We start from the raw sequence: 18312 nt of genomic DNA, 5'->3' as shown, positions 1-18312 counted from the left end.
ACACACACGCATACACACAGTCACACACACACTCACACACATACACTCACATGAATATACACACACACACACATGCATACACACAGTCACACACACATAGTGTTTTAATAACTTATTTCTTATTTATCTTTATAACAACAATATTTTGTTATTGATTTGTAGTTTATGAACTAATATGTGTTTATTAATCTGAACTTTAAACTCAGGTTCAGACTCAAAGCTGTAATATAAACAACTTTGCCAAAAGTATGTGGACGGCCTAAAATTAACAATAATCCTAATATGTAGAACTCTTTTTAAAAACCGGATTACAAAGAACTTCACACAAGGCAGCAATAATAAAATCAGATGTAGGAGAAATAAAGACATTAAATAAAAACAAAAATCCAGTTGTTGTAAGAAAATAGAAATAAAGATCCAATTAAAGGTTTGTCTCTTTGATAAAAGTCCTCGCTGGTTTTAAGCCTGAACTTTGACCTCCGCCCACTAACGTTCAGACTCACGTTACGACTGAAAGCTGATAAAAGGTTCAACCGGTGAAGCCAAGTTAATAATTAATATTTTTTTATCTGTTATTATATGACTTCCTAGCAGTAACTTAGTCTATAAAATATCATGAATAGTCTATAAAATATTATAAAGTCATCTCTTTAGTTTCTACTGTAGGTGATGCTCTAAACAGCCTCACTCATTAGATACGAGGCTCTTTTTCCCTCTGAAGGTTTTTAATATTTTATAATTCCTTCTCAAATTAACGCACATTACTTTAGCTTCATTATAAATAGCTGCAGTATCATATAACTCATCTTTAGCTATTAGCTTCTTTCCATCTTCATGCTACGTTCTCATGATTTTAGTTTCATTATCCAGCGGTTTGTTTTATTATTTTAGGTTTAGATTTGTACGTTAAAGATACTCGAGGTCGCTGTTATGTGCCTGTCCGACGTGTCTCATCCCATGACGTCACTTCCTGTCTAGCCTCTGTAACTGAACACGATGAAGCGTTCCTGGACTTTACTTTCTATATTCTCAGACGGCTCGGCTCCACGACGGCAGCTGCTGTCATAAATTTTAACGACATTTTCGTCGTGAGCAAATAAAATAAAAAAAACCTACAGCTCCCATTAAAAAAAAATGCAAATGCTGTGGTTTTGTCCACATCCATAAAACTCCCCGCAAACGTCCAGGACACGATGCTCGTTAAAGGCCGTTAAAAACATAGATATGGAATAAACAACAACTCTAAGCATAGGAAGCGAGTCACATGACAGGAAGCTTCTGTTATTAGCAGAGTCACACATGTTAATGAGATTTTTAATGACCTTTTTCCTACTTCTGGAACAGGAACTGGAAGTTCTGGTTTCACTTCGGCTCTCTGGAACATGACACTGAATTATTTTAGCTTTGGTGTGAATGTCAGCTGTTTTATTTATAAAAAAAAAAAAGAGTGTTTAAAAGGACTTTCAATCTGTGTCTGGTAGTCACACACACACACACGCTGTGGTTTGATCTGGTCATGTGTTTTTAATGGTGAGTTGCTGACTGGTTTGTGTGTTTCCAGTTGGCAACAGGTTGGCGGTTTAAGAAACGTCCGGGTATCGACTACCTGTTCCAGCAGCTCGCACCGCTCTATGAGATTGTCATCTTCACTGCAGAGACCGGCATGGTGAGACACACACACACACACACACACACACACACACAGATAGATAGATAGATAATGTAGTTGTGTTTATTGCTAAATAAGCCCTCAGAGGTTTCACTGTCACGCCGATGTGATCAGATCTGTTGTTAATGTTGTTTTTATCAGCTTCTCTCTGGTTCACTGTCAGGAGCTGAAAACTGCCCGAAGAAACACACACACACACACACACACACACACATTCATTCATTCAATAACATGTCACTGATTGATGATCAGTCTGTGTATTTAGCTGCTTTCAGCAAAGTTTATAAAGTCACTGAAAGTTAAATTCCAGCAGATTTGACTCTTTTCTTTCTGCACATAACCACCTTTTTCCCCTAAAACACTTTACGGGCAAGATAATCTTAGTCCCACTGTAAAGGCCTTTACACATACACAGCGACGCGAATAAACGACATGAAATTGCGAAATAATCGCCTGCGAATAGTTCACATCAAAATTATTCACACTGGCAGTGATATGAATTTGCAACAGCTCGTTCTGCCGTCAGTCAGCCTGGTGAAGGCAGTTTGTCCAGCGGCTGCTTCTGTGGACAGAGACGCTGAACGCAGGTCGGAGCCGTTGTGGATCGAGCGGATATAACTCTCTCCTCTTCTTTGGTCGAGTGAGGAGAAGAAGCTACAAGATCATGTCAACATCCTCCAGTGATGATGATGATCTCCGACCTGCGTTCAGCGTCTCATGTCCACAGAAGCAGCCGCTGGACAAACCGCCTTCACCAGGCTGACTGACAGCAGGAAGTTACTGAAGCCAAACAGTTTGCATATCAGCTCCACGGGAAGAAATCCACAGTGTTTGTATTTATAAATACACGGTGATGATACATCAATGTATTGATTCATGTTCACAGTGAGTGAACCTACCTGTCTGCCTGCAGGGCTCACAGACAGACCTGCAGCTGATCAATCAATATAGATACGGTCAATAAGTTCATAAACACACACAGCAGGATATTCAATACCCCACGTAGGCCTTCGCAAGGAACAGCTGTCTGTGCAGATTACACTCTCTGATTGGTTGATGCTTTTATTCGCTGTGTGAAAAGTCACAAAAATCGCGTCGCTTTTTCGCCTCGTAATATTCACGTTCTGTGTGAAAGTCCTGATGACACAACCAGTCCAGTGTGAAAAGGCTTTAAGTCTGTTGGATTTTATTTAATGTCCCTTTTCCAGCAGCTTGTACAGCTGTGATCACATGCAGACGACGACCACATTAACCCATAATGTTGACAGCAGAAACAGTTTGTGACAGATAACAGTTCAGTGGGTTTGAGGGAACATTCAGCTACTAAAGGACCAGTAAAGGTCCGACACTGTACAGAAGCAGTAGTGTTGAAGTTTATGAAACATGAACAGGCTGATGAGGTTCATCTTTGAGATGATTTTAACTGTATGAAGTGGTGGTGGTTAATTCCTGCTGTTGACATGCGATCAGATTTAAACTCCTCCTCCTGATGCTATCAGTCTCATCTCTGCTGTGTTTGTGTGTGAAGTGTGTCGGCTCGTTTACACTCGTCTGAAGAACAAACCTGATTAACATCTTAATTGTTACTTATTCTGTAGAGATTTTCTTTTCTTGAATAATTAGCAGGTCTATAAAATGCCTGTCACAATATCCCAGAGGCCAGTTTGACGTCTTCAGACGTCTCGTTCTGTCCGACCAACAGTCCAAAACCCCAAAGATGTTCAGTTTACAAAGATATAAAACACAGAGAAGAAGCAAATTATCATCATTTAGAAGCTGGAAACAGAGAATGTTTGACATTTAGCTTTAAAAATAACTTGACATGAATTCATTTTACAGTGTATTTATGGCTGATGGTAATTATTGTTTTGTCTTTCTGTGGTGTGTGTGTGTGTGTGCGTGCGTGTGTGTGTGTGTGTGTGTGTGTGTGTGTGTCTGTCCAGACGGCGTTTCCTCTGATTGACAGCATCGATCCTCAGGGTTTCGTCATGTATCGTCTGTTTAGAGATGCAACACGCTACATGGAAGGACATCATGTTAAGGTACGACCTGTGTGTGTGTGTGTGTGTGTGTGTGTGTGTGTGTGTGTGTGTGTGTGTGTGTGTGTGTGTGTGTGTGTGTGTGTGTGTGTGTGCGTGCGTGCGTGTGTGGCTCAGTTCTTAAACAGGTAAGTAACGTCAGGTTAACGTAATTAAAAACTAATCAAACACTGTCATAGAGATGAAGCTCATGAAAAATACTTGAAAATTGAAAAAAAAGAGAAAATTGTATGAAAATAATAAAAAATATGAACAAATTTATAGAAAATATGAATATAAATTACAACAAAGAAAGTTTAAAAAAAAGTAATGAAAAAAGTTATGAAATAATTCAATCTTGATAAATAATTTAACATTAAACCTGAAGATCTTCAACTCTCTGCTGTTTACAGAGTTTAATATTACCTTAATAAACAAATAGACCTGATCATATAAATATTACAGTATAATATATATATATATAATATATAAAATAATATGAAATAATCCAATACAAATATTATTTCATCCTGCTGCTTTTCACAGTAATAATGATTATTAATGCAGGTGATTTTATTTTACAACAGTATTTTTCTCAATGTTTTATTTCATCACAACGTTTTTATCAGAAAGTCGAGACAAATGAAATAAGCAGATTTGTGAAATAAAAACATGTCAAAAAATGTTTTGAAATAAACTGCTGGAATTAAATAAAAAATGAATGAAATAAATCTGTGAAAAGAAGCAGGATAAAATGTCAAGGTAGTTTTAACATTCAATTAAATATTTAATTTCATGGTTATAATATATTTTTATTTATATGATTATTTATTTAGTTCTGTGTTGTTTATTGCTTCAGTATTCATGTGTTAAAGGTTTCTCTGATGGAAACACAAAAACTTCTGATCAGAAAAGTTTATTTTGTGACAAAAGAATCCTTTAATGTTTGTTTTAAAGTTGTTTAAAGACGTTTCGTTTGTTCTAGTTGATGTTTTTTTGTGGATAAAACACCTGTACGCTGTTAGAGAAGCTGCGTTACCCCCTGCGTCTGCGCTCCATAGCTGCCTTCTGCTGCTGCCATTGATGTCTCCTCCTCTTCCTCGCCACAATAGACCTCCCTAATCCCCTCCTCCTCCCTCCTCCTCCTCCTCCTCCCCTCTCAGGCCTCATTAACCTTATGCCTCCTTCTCTCTCTCTCTCTCTCTCCTTTCCCTCTTATCTCACCTCCCTTTCACCCGCCTTCCTTCCCTCGTCTCTCTCGTTGAGTTCGCTCCGTCTCTTCTACTCCCCCCGCCTCCCTCCTCCTCCTCCTCCACCTCCACCTCCTCCTTCTGTCTCCCTCCAACTGTCATCTCTCCCTGTGTTTTATTGGAGGACAGTCTGGAGGTTGTAAGGAGCTGGTTAACCTACTTCCCAGAGAGAAGACACACTTATCATCTCATCTCCATAATGCCAAGACAGAGAGGAACGCAACAGATGCTAAGAGAGAGTTATTAATGCTCCATATGCTAAGGGAGAGTTATAAACGCTACAGATGTCAAGCGAAAGTTGGTAAACACCACATGGAGTTATTAAAAAATATTGTTTTATTTATGGCTGTGGATGCACATTTTCTGCCAGCGACCGTTTTAATCCAAATACTATCGAATGAAAACTAGACGTCTGCAGCTGTGCATGCATGTAGCATGTAGCATGTAGCATGTGTTCATAAAAAAACAACAAAAAACATAACATGCATAAACATACATTTGGAGTAATTTCTTCTCATTGCTCAGGAGAACTTGTGGAGCTCAGGGATCTAATCTGGTCGAATCGGTCGATAATTCAGCGAATGTTCTGACAATAATTAACAAGAATTTTCCGTTAGAGAGAAATGTCACATATAAGGTCAACGGTTGAGGTAATTTAGAAAGTACGGGGATCTAATTGTCACCTGACACAGACAAAGTCTAACAACAATGCCTTGGCTCATGAAATGAGTAGCCAGAATGTGCCAATCCTGGAAGTGATGATGACGAAATCGCTGCTTTTCTGAAGAGTCGAAACACATCAGCTCTGAGGAATAAAACACTGGAATAAACCGTCAGTTTCATACGAGTCAGCAAATACTTTTCAACTGTGCAAAACAAAATCATGTCTGTTGTTGTTTTAAAATTTGGGCAACAGAAATGTATAAAATGATCATATGATAATGATCATATCATTACAATACGCTTCCACTGATAAAAGATATGAATTATCGCTCAGTATTAATGTTTTATGTTCGTTTATTATACAAACTTTTCATGTATACGATACATCAGTTTATAAACAACTGAGTCAGTTGAATCGCTGCCTTAGTTAGTAACACAGCGTCACAGCGAGACAAACTGTAAACTTTTACACATTCTTGTCTCTAAATGATCTAAATATATAACCGTGATGGAAACGGAGGACGGAAGCGAGCGACTGCGTGTTAAAAGCAGCAGCGTCGTCTCCTCTACTGTCCAGTGTGATCGACTCTCCAGCTGTCAGCAGCCAATCAGGAGAGACTCTCTCTTTTATAACCGAACTTATACCAAGAACTCAAGCTTTTTAAGTGGTTTTTTCATGTAGAAATCAGATGTTTTCACATCACAGATGATGAACAACAGAAATTAAAACAAGTTAAAACATGAGTCATGTAGCTGTTATATCAGTTCAGTTGCAGCAGCTGCTCTGCAGGTGATTTTAATGCAACCGGGTGGAGACATGAATAATATTTCTTATAGGAGTTTAGTATTGAGTCAGGGACTGCTATTAACCATATTAAGCTTAAGAAATACCTTCTCCGGATACTTAATCAATTTTGTAGCTTCAAAAATGTGCCCATAGAGCATAATCTGGATTTAGTAGAAAAGTATAATAATATTCTGTGTGATCAGCAGCGTATTGAGCGTTTTCTACTAGTTGTTTTATGATAATTCCTCCATAAGCCACGGCGTTGACCTTCCTTCACCCTCTCATCAAACCCCACAGACCAACATCCAGCTATTGTTTGCTGCCCTGCATCTGAGCGTCGGCTGCAGGCCTGAAATGGATCAGACGTCTTATTGTTTGTTGGCTGTTGCCGGGATAAGAAACAGAACAGTTGGATTAACTGTCTTCCTTCGAACTTTGTTGTTGTTGTTTTTTTTTTTTTTTAACTCTGACCTGCTGTCCCTGCAGAGTTCTGTGTTTTTCCATCATGTGTTTGTTATTGTCAGCTTGTTGTCGAGTTTACACATGACAGACAACATGACACAAACTGACATAAAAGTAAAAACAAGATAGGCCTGCTCTCATTTACTTTTCCAGGCTGCTGTTATTGTGCTGATTGATAAAAAAAAAATAAGTATATTCATTGATTAAATGTAGGTCTTTCATAAATGTATTTCTTTGCAATCATCAGTCGATTAAGAGAAAATGAATCATCAATCGTTTGAGTCATTTTTGAAGCAAAAATGTCATGTCAACATTTTCTGCCTGCAGCTTCTCACGTGTGACTTCAGAAGTGAATTTCCGTTAGTCAGAAAACAAGCAAATGGAAGATTTCACTGCAGCCTCCATGGAAATTTCACTGTTATTTAACATTTCATAGACTAATTGATTCATTGAAAAAATACTTAAAACAATCGTTAGTTGCAGCTCTACTTTAATAAGTGTATATTTTCAATGTTAAGATTTCTCTGCACCTGAAAAACTATCAGAAAACATATTATTATCATATATTTTATATGACATATATTAATCTCACCGTCTTGGCTGCAGCATAACTTCATTTAACAGGGTTTTAAAAATGGTGATTTCTAACGGTTTTAAAGGAGACATATTCTGCTTTTTGTTATTTATATCCTGTTCTGATGTCGGATGTTAAACATGGTCAAAGTTCCAAAACTCGAGGTGAACGTATGTAGAAATGCTGCCTGCAAGTCAAAAGTCAGGGCTTCAACCTGCCCTGAACGCCTCGTTTGCAAAGTTACCTCTACTTCCTCCTCGTAATGACAACAGATTGTTCACACATGCTCACAAATGGCTGGTTGCTAAGGTGGTTGCTAAGGCGTTTCCATGTGTTGTTCAGCTCCAACATGTACGGATGGATTTGAGAAGTTGACATTTGGAGTAAAGAAGGAGAAAAAGAAGTGAAATCCTGCTATTATAGTTTGTTTACGTAGCCTCCGGAGTCGGAGGAAGCTTCCTGAAGCTGACCAATCAGAACAGAGTGGGCTCATCAGGAGGGCGGGGCTTAAAGAGACAGGAGCTAAAACGGCCTGTTTCAGACAGAGGCTGAACTGAGGGGCTGCATAAAGGACCAGTAGAAGATAAATAAAGAGTTTTTAACTGGAAATCATGCAAAGATATTCCAGTAGAGCCCCAGAATATTAATATAGAGGCTGGAAATGTGCTGTTTGGAAACAATCAGCAAAGTAATTCTCTCTCTGTAAAGGAGTTCAGAGCTACATTAAGCTAAAACCAACACAACAAACGCAGGGTGTTTGTCTCCGAGGTTAGCGCTGACAGCGATTTTAAAAACACACCAACAAAACAAGACAACAAGTCATTTCTGGTGTTGTTTTGACAGTGGATCAGTTTTAAATATTGCAGGAAGTAACGGACCAACAAGCAGCAGCTACAGTGAGCTGCTGGATGTATTTCTGCACAGTATAAACTCACTTATTATGGTGTTTCAAATTGCCCAAAGTAATTGTTTTGTACATTTAATAATGTTCCAGATAGGAATGAAAGTTTTTTGCTGCTCACAGTGATCAGAAACCGTCACAAAGGAGCAAATAAAATCATATTTGTTCATATTTTGATCTGCAGTGCAAACAGCTGCAGTGACACGGCGTGACGCATGTGTGTGACTGGTTTCCTCTGCTGGACGTTGACGGCAGCAGCAGCAGCAGCAGCGTCTGCTCTTCACAGCAGTAGATGTTCCTCACAGCAGTAGATGTCATTTCTGTTTCTAATCTCCCAAAACAGAGACAGCAGCAGCAGCAGCAGCCACAGATGGCTCCTGCCAATAACATCACAGAGCAGATTTGACGTGTGTGTGTGGCATTTTCATACAAAGACAGACAGAGAGAAGTGTGGTGGTGTGGAAGTTGTCAGGGCGCGACCTTTCATTGATGGAACTCAGTGTGAGTAAAAAGAGTTAACCTACCAGCCAGGGACGAACTCAAACAACGTAAAACACCATCTGAACCAGAGCTGCAACTAATCATTTTCATTGTCGATTAATCTGTCGTGTATTTTCTCAATTAATCGATAAATTGTTTGGTCTTAAAAAGTGTCGATCGAAGCCAAAGATGCATCTTAAAATGTCAAAGATATTCAGTTTACTGTCATAAAGGACTAAATAAACCAGAAAATATTCACATTTAATAAGCTGGAATCAGAGAATTTGGACCTTTTTTTATTTTAAAAAAATGACTCAAAACAAATTAAATCAATGTTCAAAATAGTTGCAGATTCATTTTTCTTTTTTTTGTCATTACACAAGAGAGTAAGAAGCTCTTCAACAAGCAATAAACAACAAAAATGAGGAGCAATAAGTAATTCAAATACGCTAAATATATACTACATTACTAATTATCTCCAATAGAAACATGGATATAAATCTTGTGGCATCCTTTGCTCATATTTAAAGCCATCAAACCATTTAAAGTGAGAATAAGGATGAATGTAAATATCATTATTTTGTGTGCAGACACTTAAGTTTACTCAACACACACACACACAGTAAGACAGATGCCTGTTATTCACACACACACACACACACACACACACACACACACAGAGCAGCTTCAGCAGCAGTTTTTAGGGGGGGGTGGAGGGGGAGGAGGGGGGGGGGGGGTGGCAGGGCACCAGATGAGCCTGGTGATGGAGACAAGGAGCAGCGTCCCTCTCCATCTGTCTCACACACACACACACACACACACACACCAGCTGGAGCCACCAGAGAAAGTGTGTTTTGTGGGTTTTAATCTCTGTGAATATTAAGGATCATTAAGATAATAAAGTTCCTCATTTGATTAGTCCTTAACCTCTTCCTCCTCCTCCTCCTTCTCCTCCTTCTACCATAGACCCATTTTTGTCTTTTTTTTTATGGGGGGGGACATGTGATCTTTAGGGGGAGACAGTATGTGTCACACAGAAGTGGTGATACATCATCTGAAAGCTGATGCAGCTCAGCACTGTGTGTCACTTTTTTCTAGTCGTAAATCTGTAATAAACATTGTTTTTGTTAGGCGTCTATTCAAATTTTGCAAGTTTAGAGTGTATAAGGGCTTAGAACATTATGATAGAAGTATATAATGATCATTCCTAGGCTCAGTTATGTCTCATGAGTTGTTGTTTTTGGGTTGATACCATTTGTTACACAGATTTGGTGCAAAATTTAACCGGTTTTAAGAGGTTAAAAGGGTTTTGATTTCTGATGTTTACCATCAGAGATGTGAAACGTTTCCATCGTCGTCTGGATCGAGTTTCTCTTAACACACCTCAACCCGTGTGTCCGTCTCTTCTGTTTCAGGACGTGTCGTGTCTGAACCGGGACACCAGTAAGGTGATCGTGGTGGACTGTAAGCGGGAGGCGTTCAGCCTGCAGCCCTTCAACGGCATGGCTCTGAAGAAATGGGACGGCAACTCGGAGGACCGAACGCTCTACGACCTCGCCAACTTCCTCAAGAGTGAGACGCCAATCCTTTCCATCTGCTCTTTAGCTATAATCTGTATTTTTATAACAGTCTGATGTGTCAGTGTGTAATGTGTTGGTCGTGGCTCGTAATGATGAACCTGCAGTGACTCTTTTCAGCGTCTCATAGAGTCGTTTTCAGAGAAAAAGCTGTAAAAAGTCACTGTACACTACCTGCTCAGCACCAAACAGACACAGTTAGCTGTAGACTAGCTGGTGAACATAGTGGAGCATTTAGCAGCTAAAGAGCCAGATATTTCCCTCAGGAGTTGGTAGAGAGTAAAAACAGAGCTAAAAGAGAGTGAATATTGGACAGAAACACGACTCCAAATCAATGATAATGTTGCTCCGTAACTGCTGGATGTGCAAATAAGCAACTGTTTCAACATATTTCAAAATGCTGCTTTTCCACCACAGCACAAATGTTCCTGAGAGGTTTTCTACAGACCTGCAAACACAGATTTTAGCATCTTTCACACAACAAAATGAAATTTGTTATTCCATTAGTTTAAAGTTTAAACTTTGCTGATTTTCCACAGTTATATTTACCATTTGATGTGTCAATTAGACCAAAGTTACTGATTTTCATCCTAAAATACACTGAATATCATAATGTTATCTCTGCTATACAGTGTTGTTTGTGTTATTATGTATTGTGTGAAGGCGAGGCTGTGCAGAGAAGCACTGGGTGGATGGATACACCAGCAAGAAATAGTCCCAGCCCTAAAACCACAAACTGTTGTTCTTACATATCAGTTTGTTTACAGATGAAACAAACCAGATGCAGCTTGTTAATCAGTGAGTTTTAGTGTTGATAGGTGTGAGCCAAGCTAACTGTTACCCTCCGCTTCCAGTCTTTATGCTAAGCTACGTTTTGTATCTGCGGCTGTTTCACCTCCTCTCTTCTTCTTCTTCTGTCAGCCATCGCTCTGAGCGGCGTGGACGACGTGCGCTCGGTGTTGGAGAACTACGCTCTGGAGGACGACCCCATTGACGCCTTCAAGCGCAGACAGGCTCAGCTGGCAAAGGTAGGAGGAGGAGGAGGAGGAGGAGAAATCAAACGCACCTCACGACCGTCTGTCTCTACTTTCTTTGTTTTTGATGTTATTCCTCCGTGTGTCCGTCAGGAGGAGGAGCAGCGTCTGGCCGAGCTCTCGCAGCAGAAGAAACAAGGACTCTCTCTCGGCTCCATCGCCTCGCGGTTCTGGCGCTCCAAGCAGCAGTGAGCCCCGCCCCCCTCTCACACGTCCACCAATCGCAGCCCGGCTGCCTGTCGGCGCAGAGGGGAGGGGCCAGAGGAGAAAGGGGGGGAGGGGCTGGGGGGGAGACCTGCGTACTATAGCTGAGCGGTCTCCGCCGCCACAAACAACCAATCATGTCTCAGTGGGCGGGTCTGCGGTGCTGGAACAGAGCAAAGACATTGGCTGGCCTCTGCACCAATGATAGAGGCACTTCCTGGTTTTTTGGAGGCGGGGTGTCGGCGGCCCCCTCCCTTGGTCATCTTGGTGTCACCTGATGCGAATCAAGCTGCTGATTGGTTTAAAGAAAAAAACAAACCAAGAGAAAGGGGATCCAGGTCAGGTGAAAACTCTTGTTGTTGGCGGTCGGAGGCTGATCCGAGACCAGCGCTGCTATCGCCACTCCAGCTCTGGTCGGCTCGGCCGCTCGCAGGATCTGACCTGAGACCAGCGCTGCTCTGTCCTGCACCTCACCTGCAGAATGTTTCTTTTATTTCCTGTTCCTCTGTGTGTCTCAGACCGGCGCTGACGGCCCGAAAGAGACCATGTTCAATAATGAATATTGTTTATAACAATAAAAACAAAACAAATAGTAGTATTCTTAAGAGTTCATTGAATATATATGAGACTGTCAGAGTGAACGGCGGCGGCGGCGTGGAGAGGCGCCACACCGAAGACTTGAACGGCAGCTGAGCAAACGGTGGAGAGAGAAGAAGAAGAAGAGAGCTCAATAAAAAAAAAAAATTAAAAAAGATCCAATCCCAGTTTCACCCTCGCAGATCAGATTTTGCAGAAACCTGCAGATGCATTCGGGCGGCGTCAGAGTCACATGATGCCGTCCCGTTGTGAGCAGGTGACGTTAACTTCAGTCTGTAAAGTTTTTCAACACTAATGCTGCCTTCAAACGGACTCTGTGACTCGTATTATAAGTCGTGAGAGAAAATGTTCCTCGTTCATTTTGTAGCGTTGAAGTTTAAATGGAGCCAAACTTAGAATTACTGACAAGAGAAGAAGAAGAAGGACATAACTGATGTTGTGTTCATGTCACTTTACTCAGACAGTAATTAGCAGCCGAGTGGTAAATAAACGTTCAACGTCAGACTCCGACTTGTAATTCAGATCTGTTAATATTTAGGATTTGTTCATCTCTCACTTCCTCCAACAGACTGATGGTTACATTAAATTAACACTTAATAGAGTCGATGCAGCTCATTTCAAACGAGCTTTATACACCGTTTGATCTGCTGGAAACATGTAACACAAGATAAATCACTGATTTAAGCTTTTTAAACGGTGAGACAGTCGGAGTAACCAGCTTGGAACGATGCACAAAAGCTCCTGAGTCGGAATAACGGGAGGTTTTCCTTTTTCTTCCTGTTCAGCTGATGTTACGTTACGAGCAGCTGCAGAGAAGGAACGTCAAACAGCGATGACGTCTGATAAGTAAAGACGTCCCGATCAATTTTTATGCCCCCAGTATGAGTCCTTTAATATCAGGCAATGAATTAAACATGTATCTGACACACTGAATAAACAGCTTTAGCTACTAAATCTGATAAACTTTATTTTTCAGGAGCTTCTTGATCCAAATACTGAAGGTGGAAACTATGATCAGCTTAGTTTATTGATCTGATCAGTTGAACTGGAGACTCAGAAACACTGATTGTACGGTTGTGTTACAGAGTGGAGAGTCTTCCCTTCACAAACGATCTTTGGTCGAGTTACAGACACACGAACCGACAACAGACGAGTTTCATTTGAAGGTTAATTAGTGACGGCTGATATGAGCTGCAGCCCGACGCGTTTGTCATTTTAACCAAAAGCTGAAAATGGCGCCCGGTGTGACCGAGATTAGAGCTCAGCGAATCAGAGATCAGCGTCAGAACTCTCTTGAGTCTTCATGTCCTCTCATATAAGCAGTGAGATGTTGCACTGAAGGCTGCTGTAAATGAGAGAAACTACGTCTACGATAAGTTGGATAAACTCAAAAATGCTGTTTTTGTGCAAAAACATGCGTCCACAGCAGGAGTTTCAGCTCGATGGTGCAAATACCTCCGTCCATGTGTGTTTTAGAGTTTAACCAGCTTGATTTAGACGCAGTCTCTGGACGCCATGTTGGAAAAGCTCCTTTGTAGTCTGCACAGAGGACTGAATATCCATGAATCTGTGCAGATCGACATCTCTAACACCAGGAATTCTATTTAAAAAACGGACGTGTAAATGAGAAGTAATGTCACATGACTGTCTCCTTTTTTTTTTTTTTTATGGCACTGTCCACACTTCACACGGTTTAAACCAGCTCTGCTTTTCACACAACTTCTGACTCTTTTCATGAGAAACACGAGCGCAGCAACAGCACGAATGTGTTTGACAGACTGAACATGAGGTCACTTGAAGGCAGCATTAGATCAGACGGTGGACTTTAATGTAGTGTCTGTGCTGGGAAAAAAAAATCCAACAGCGGTGTTGCATTCAAGTCCCGTCCTACCAAAAGAGTTCTGCTAAAAGATATATTAATGTGTTTAAAATATGCAAAACCAAATATATTGTAATATATCTCCAACATGCTCTTAAAACTAAGGTACAAATCTATCATATTCAGATTAATATGACAACAGAGAAGAGAAGATTTGAACATGAAAACAGGTTAATGAGCAAAGAAAACGCCTGAATTACAGACACAAAACCTGAGTTTTCCACCATATGTAGAAGGTTTTGGGTTCCTACTTTTCCAAAAACTCAATGAGGAACATTTTCTCTACAGTTTCTACTTGACGTGAAAAGTCCTACTAAGATCAGGCAGCATGTGAAGGCAGCTTCAGTATGGCGGGACGTGCAGGAAACATGTAAAATGTGCATGTTGATGGTTGTCATGTGTGTGTTTTTTTGGGGGGTTCAGCCGTTGGTCTCAGCTGCTGTTAACGAGCTCTGTCAGTAGACGCTAAACTCCAGTTTTGGTTGAGAACTCGTGTTGTTGCTGGAGTTGTTTTTACATAAATATAAATATAAATGTGAATAAAGCTGAAAACCTGCAGTGAAGTACAGAATGTGGAGACTTTTCCTCTTTTTGTGGTTCTTCTTTGTGGCTCCGACAGGAAACGACAGGTTTTAGTCAATTTTTTTTAAGCAAATTGCAAAAATATTTAGCGGTTTCAGCTTCTGAAATGTGAAGATTTGATGCTTTTCTGTGTCATACATGATAGAGAGCTGTTTGTATTTAGGATTTGAACTGTTGATCAGACACAACGAGACGTTTGAAGACGTCAGGAACTCTGAGCTCTGCTCTCAGAGTCCTCGAGAGCAGAACTCCGGGTTCCTGCGCTGACTTTAGCTCAGATATGAAACCTCCTGAATTCTGCAAATCGAAATGAATAAAACAGCAGTTTGCATGAACGCAGCTTGATTTTCTATGACTTCATGTTGAGTAGAGGAGAAACAAAACATAAGAATCAGTTTTTATCAATATTATTGTTCCCAAAACATTTCTTCTTTCACAGAGTGTTTCCGTACATTTACTCAAGTACTGCACTTAAATACAGTTTAGAGGTACTTGTACTTGTACTTGAGTATTTCCATGTGATGCTACTTTCTACATTTCAGAGGGAAATATTGTACTTTCTACTCCACTACATTTATTTGACAGCTTTAGTTACTTTTCAGATGAAGATTTGACACAATGGATAATATAACAAGCTTTTAAAATACAACACATTGTTAAAGATGAAACCAGTGGTTTCCAACCTTTTTGTCTTTTGACGTCTTACAAAAAGCAGTGTGTAGTCGGGGTCACATTTCACATGTCTATGAGTTGTTAACAGCTCCACCAAATAGTGATTTTTCCCTCTAAACTTCTCACATGCTTTCATTTCAATAAATGTTCAAATGATCCGATTTGTGTATCAGAACTTTGTTTTTTCTTCTTTCCTCTCCCATTAATCATCTCACCACCCCTCAGATTTATCTGCTGACCCTTTGGAGGGGCCCGACCCCTAGGTTGGGAACCACTGGACTAAACTAGCTAACTGTATATAAAGTAGTGTAAACTAGCTCCACCTCCAGCAGCTACAACAGTAACATGCTGCTCTAACACTGATGCTTCACTATTAATAATCTAATGATGTCATATATAATAATATATCAGTCAGAGGGACCAAACCACTACTTTTACTGCAATACTTTAACTACATCAAGCTCATAATACTTATGTACTTTTACTGCAATACTTTAACTACATCAAGCTCATAATACTTATAATGGAGTATTTTTATATTGTTGTACTGGTAGTTTTACTGAAGTAAAGGATCTGAGTACTTCCTCCACTGCAATACAGGAGGATTTAAAGCATTTCAGCTAAAAGGTACATTTTTCCAAGTACTCAAAAATAGTTCAGTAACTCAGTTGCCAAAGTTTTTAAAGATTTACTGAACATTGTCCAACGTTTGGACTTAGTGCGTCGTGTGCAGAACAGGAAGGTTTAAATTAAAGTATATTTATAAATGTGTTTGTTGTTCAGAAACATCCTGAACGAGTGGAAATAAAGTTTAAGGAGGAACTGGAGAGAAATGAACCAGTCGTAAACAGCGAAGGAAAAACTGAGTCATTAAAATTATTTACTGCTACGACCGAGAATCAAAATGCCCAAAAAATCCTGTTGAGCAGATTCTGTTTTATACTTTGATACGAGAGCCAACTTCACTCTGAATGAGCAAAAACTTCTGTCTGACTTTGGCTCAAAAACACGACATCAGGGATTTACTTTCAACAAAATCTCAATATTTCCTTTATTAAAGATGTTGTACATGAAGCAGAACAGCAGCTTGTTTTGTCTCCTCACTTTCTCTTTTTGGGTGTTTTTACTCTCAAACCAAGGAGAAGTTAGGGAGAATTAGGCTGATTTAAACTTTTCACTAAACAAAGACCTCCTGGAGAGACATTCAATCCTTATGGGCGGTTCTACAACGCAATTAGCTGCTGGAGGTGGAGCTAGTTTACACTACTTTATATACAGTTAGCTAGTTTAGTCCAGTGGTTCCCAACCTAGGGGTCGGGCCCCTCCAAAGGGTCAGCAGATAAATCTGAGGGGTGGTGAGATGATTAATGGGAGAGGAAAGAAGAAAAAACAAAGTTCTGATACACAAATCTGTTTTCAGTTTTTGGACTTTTTCTCTAATCTTTGATTTTTGCTGAAATATTGGATCATTTGAACATTTATTGAAATGAAAGCATGTGAGAAGTTTAGAGGGAAAAATCACTATTTGGTGGAGCTGTTAACAACTCATAGACATGTGAAATGTGACCCCGACTACACACTGCTTTTTGTAAGACGTCAAAAGCCAAAAAAGGTTGGAAACCACTGGTTTCATCTTTAACAATGTGTTGTATTTTAAAAGCTTGTTATATTATCCATTGTGTCAAATCTTCATCTGAAAAGTAACTAAAGCTGTCAAATAAATGTAGTGGAGTAGAAAGTACAATATTTCCCTCTGAAATGTAGAAAGTAGCATCACATGGAAATACTCAACTAAAGTACAAGTACCTCAAAATATTGCTTAAATACTGTACTTGGGTAAATGTACTGATTACGGAGCATATTTAAGCATCACATCAGTAATATTAGTCCTGTATGGAAGGCAAAAGACGACACACATAAAGATTATTTAAAGATTATACTGTTTGTTTACTTCTCTGTGTGTTGTGTTGTTGTATATTTTCAGTCCAACGTGCGAGAAAACAAAGCTTGAAACCCGACCAGACCTCAGGAATCTTTCACATTCTCGGATTTAAAGCAGGAACCCTGCTGAGCCTTGAACCTGTAAAGCTGTTTTCCTTTTTCTCTCTCCCTGCTGGATTCCTGCTCCACCACCACCACCACCACCACCCGGCCTTTAATCCCCTGAAGGTGTCGGGACATTTTACCACCTCTGAAACACAGAGGTCCCGCCCGGCCTCATCGGCCCGGTACGGAAACGAGTTCAGACGAAAATGATGGGAAACGATGAATCTTGTTGATATAAATATACAAACACGGTGATCAGTGAGCAGCAGCGGGAAGGTTTCCTCACTTTAACAGCAGCTCTGGATCTTTACCAGGCTGATAAACTTTACGGGGAAACCGATTTCTGCCAGGAAAAAAACGTTCCTATAAAAATAGAACTGATAAAAACACAAATAAAACTCAGCAGATACAAGTCCTCATTATTATACAACAGAGTTCTGACATATGAAATAAAAATGATGAGATAGTAAATCAAAATTCTGACTAATTTTGACTTTGATTATAGTGTTGAGTCATAATTTTGTCCTTGAATGTCACAATTTTTGACATAGAAAGTTAAAATTTTACATTTCATTCCATATTTTTGAACACATTTTTTTACTTTGCATCTCATAACTTAAGTCCAACATTTTAATTTGTATCATAATTTCTACTCAGGCTAAAATCTTTATAGTGTTTCTCATAATTTTGATTCATAAAGTCCAACTTTTTGCTTTGTATCTCATAATTTTTGAGTCAGAAATATTACTTTGTATCATAATTTTGATTTATAAAGTCTATTAAATTGACATTTTTACTTTATTTTTCATTATTGTGACATAGTATGTAACAATTTTGACTTTAAATATAATCATTTGACTCACCACAAATATTTCTTATTTTAATAATTTCCATTTTCATCTATTTTCATCTATTTT

The 18312-nt window shown here is 39.5% G+C and overlaps 1 protein-coding gene across 1 annotated transcript in view; it reads left to right on the top strand.

Annotated features, from left to right (window-relative positions):
- Positions 1 to 15012, top strand: part of timm50 (translocase of inner mitochondrial membrane 50 homolog (S. cerevisiae)) — a 47547-nt gene extending 32535 nt beyond the window's left edge. Inside the window, exons 7-11 of the mRNA XM_044354870.1 lie at positions 1562 to 1666; positions 3613 to 3711; positions 10220 to 10376; positions 11303 to 11409; positions 11509 to 15012. Of these exons, the coding sequence (XP_044210805.1) occupies positions 1562 to 1666; positions 3613 to 3711; positions 10220 to 10376; positions 11303 to 11409; positions 11509 to 11607 (567 nt within the window). The 3' untranslated portion in view covers positions 11608 to 15012. The remainder of the gene's footprint in view (positions 1 to 1561; positions 1667 to 3612; positions 3712 to 10219; positions 10377 to 11302; positions 11410 to 11508) is intronic.
- The last annotated feature ends 3300 nt before the right edge of the window (positions 15013 to 18312 follow it).

The sequence above is a fragment of the Thunnus albacares genome, chromosome 6 (genome assembly GCF_914725855.1).
Source record: "Thunnus albacares chromosome 6, fThuAlb1.1, whole genome shotgun sequence".
NCBI classification, from domain to species: Eukaryota; Metazoa; Chordata; class Actinopteri; order Scombriformes; family Scombridae; genus Thunnus; species Thunnus albacares.
This window is presented reverse-complemented; position numbering and strand designations above follow the sequence as displayed.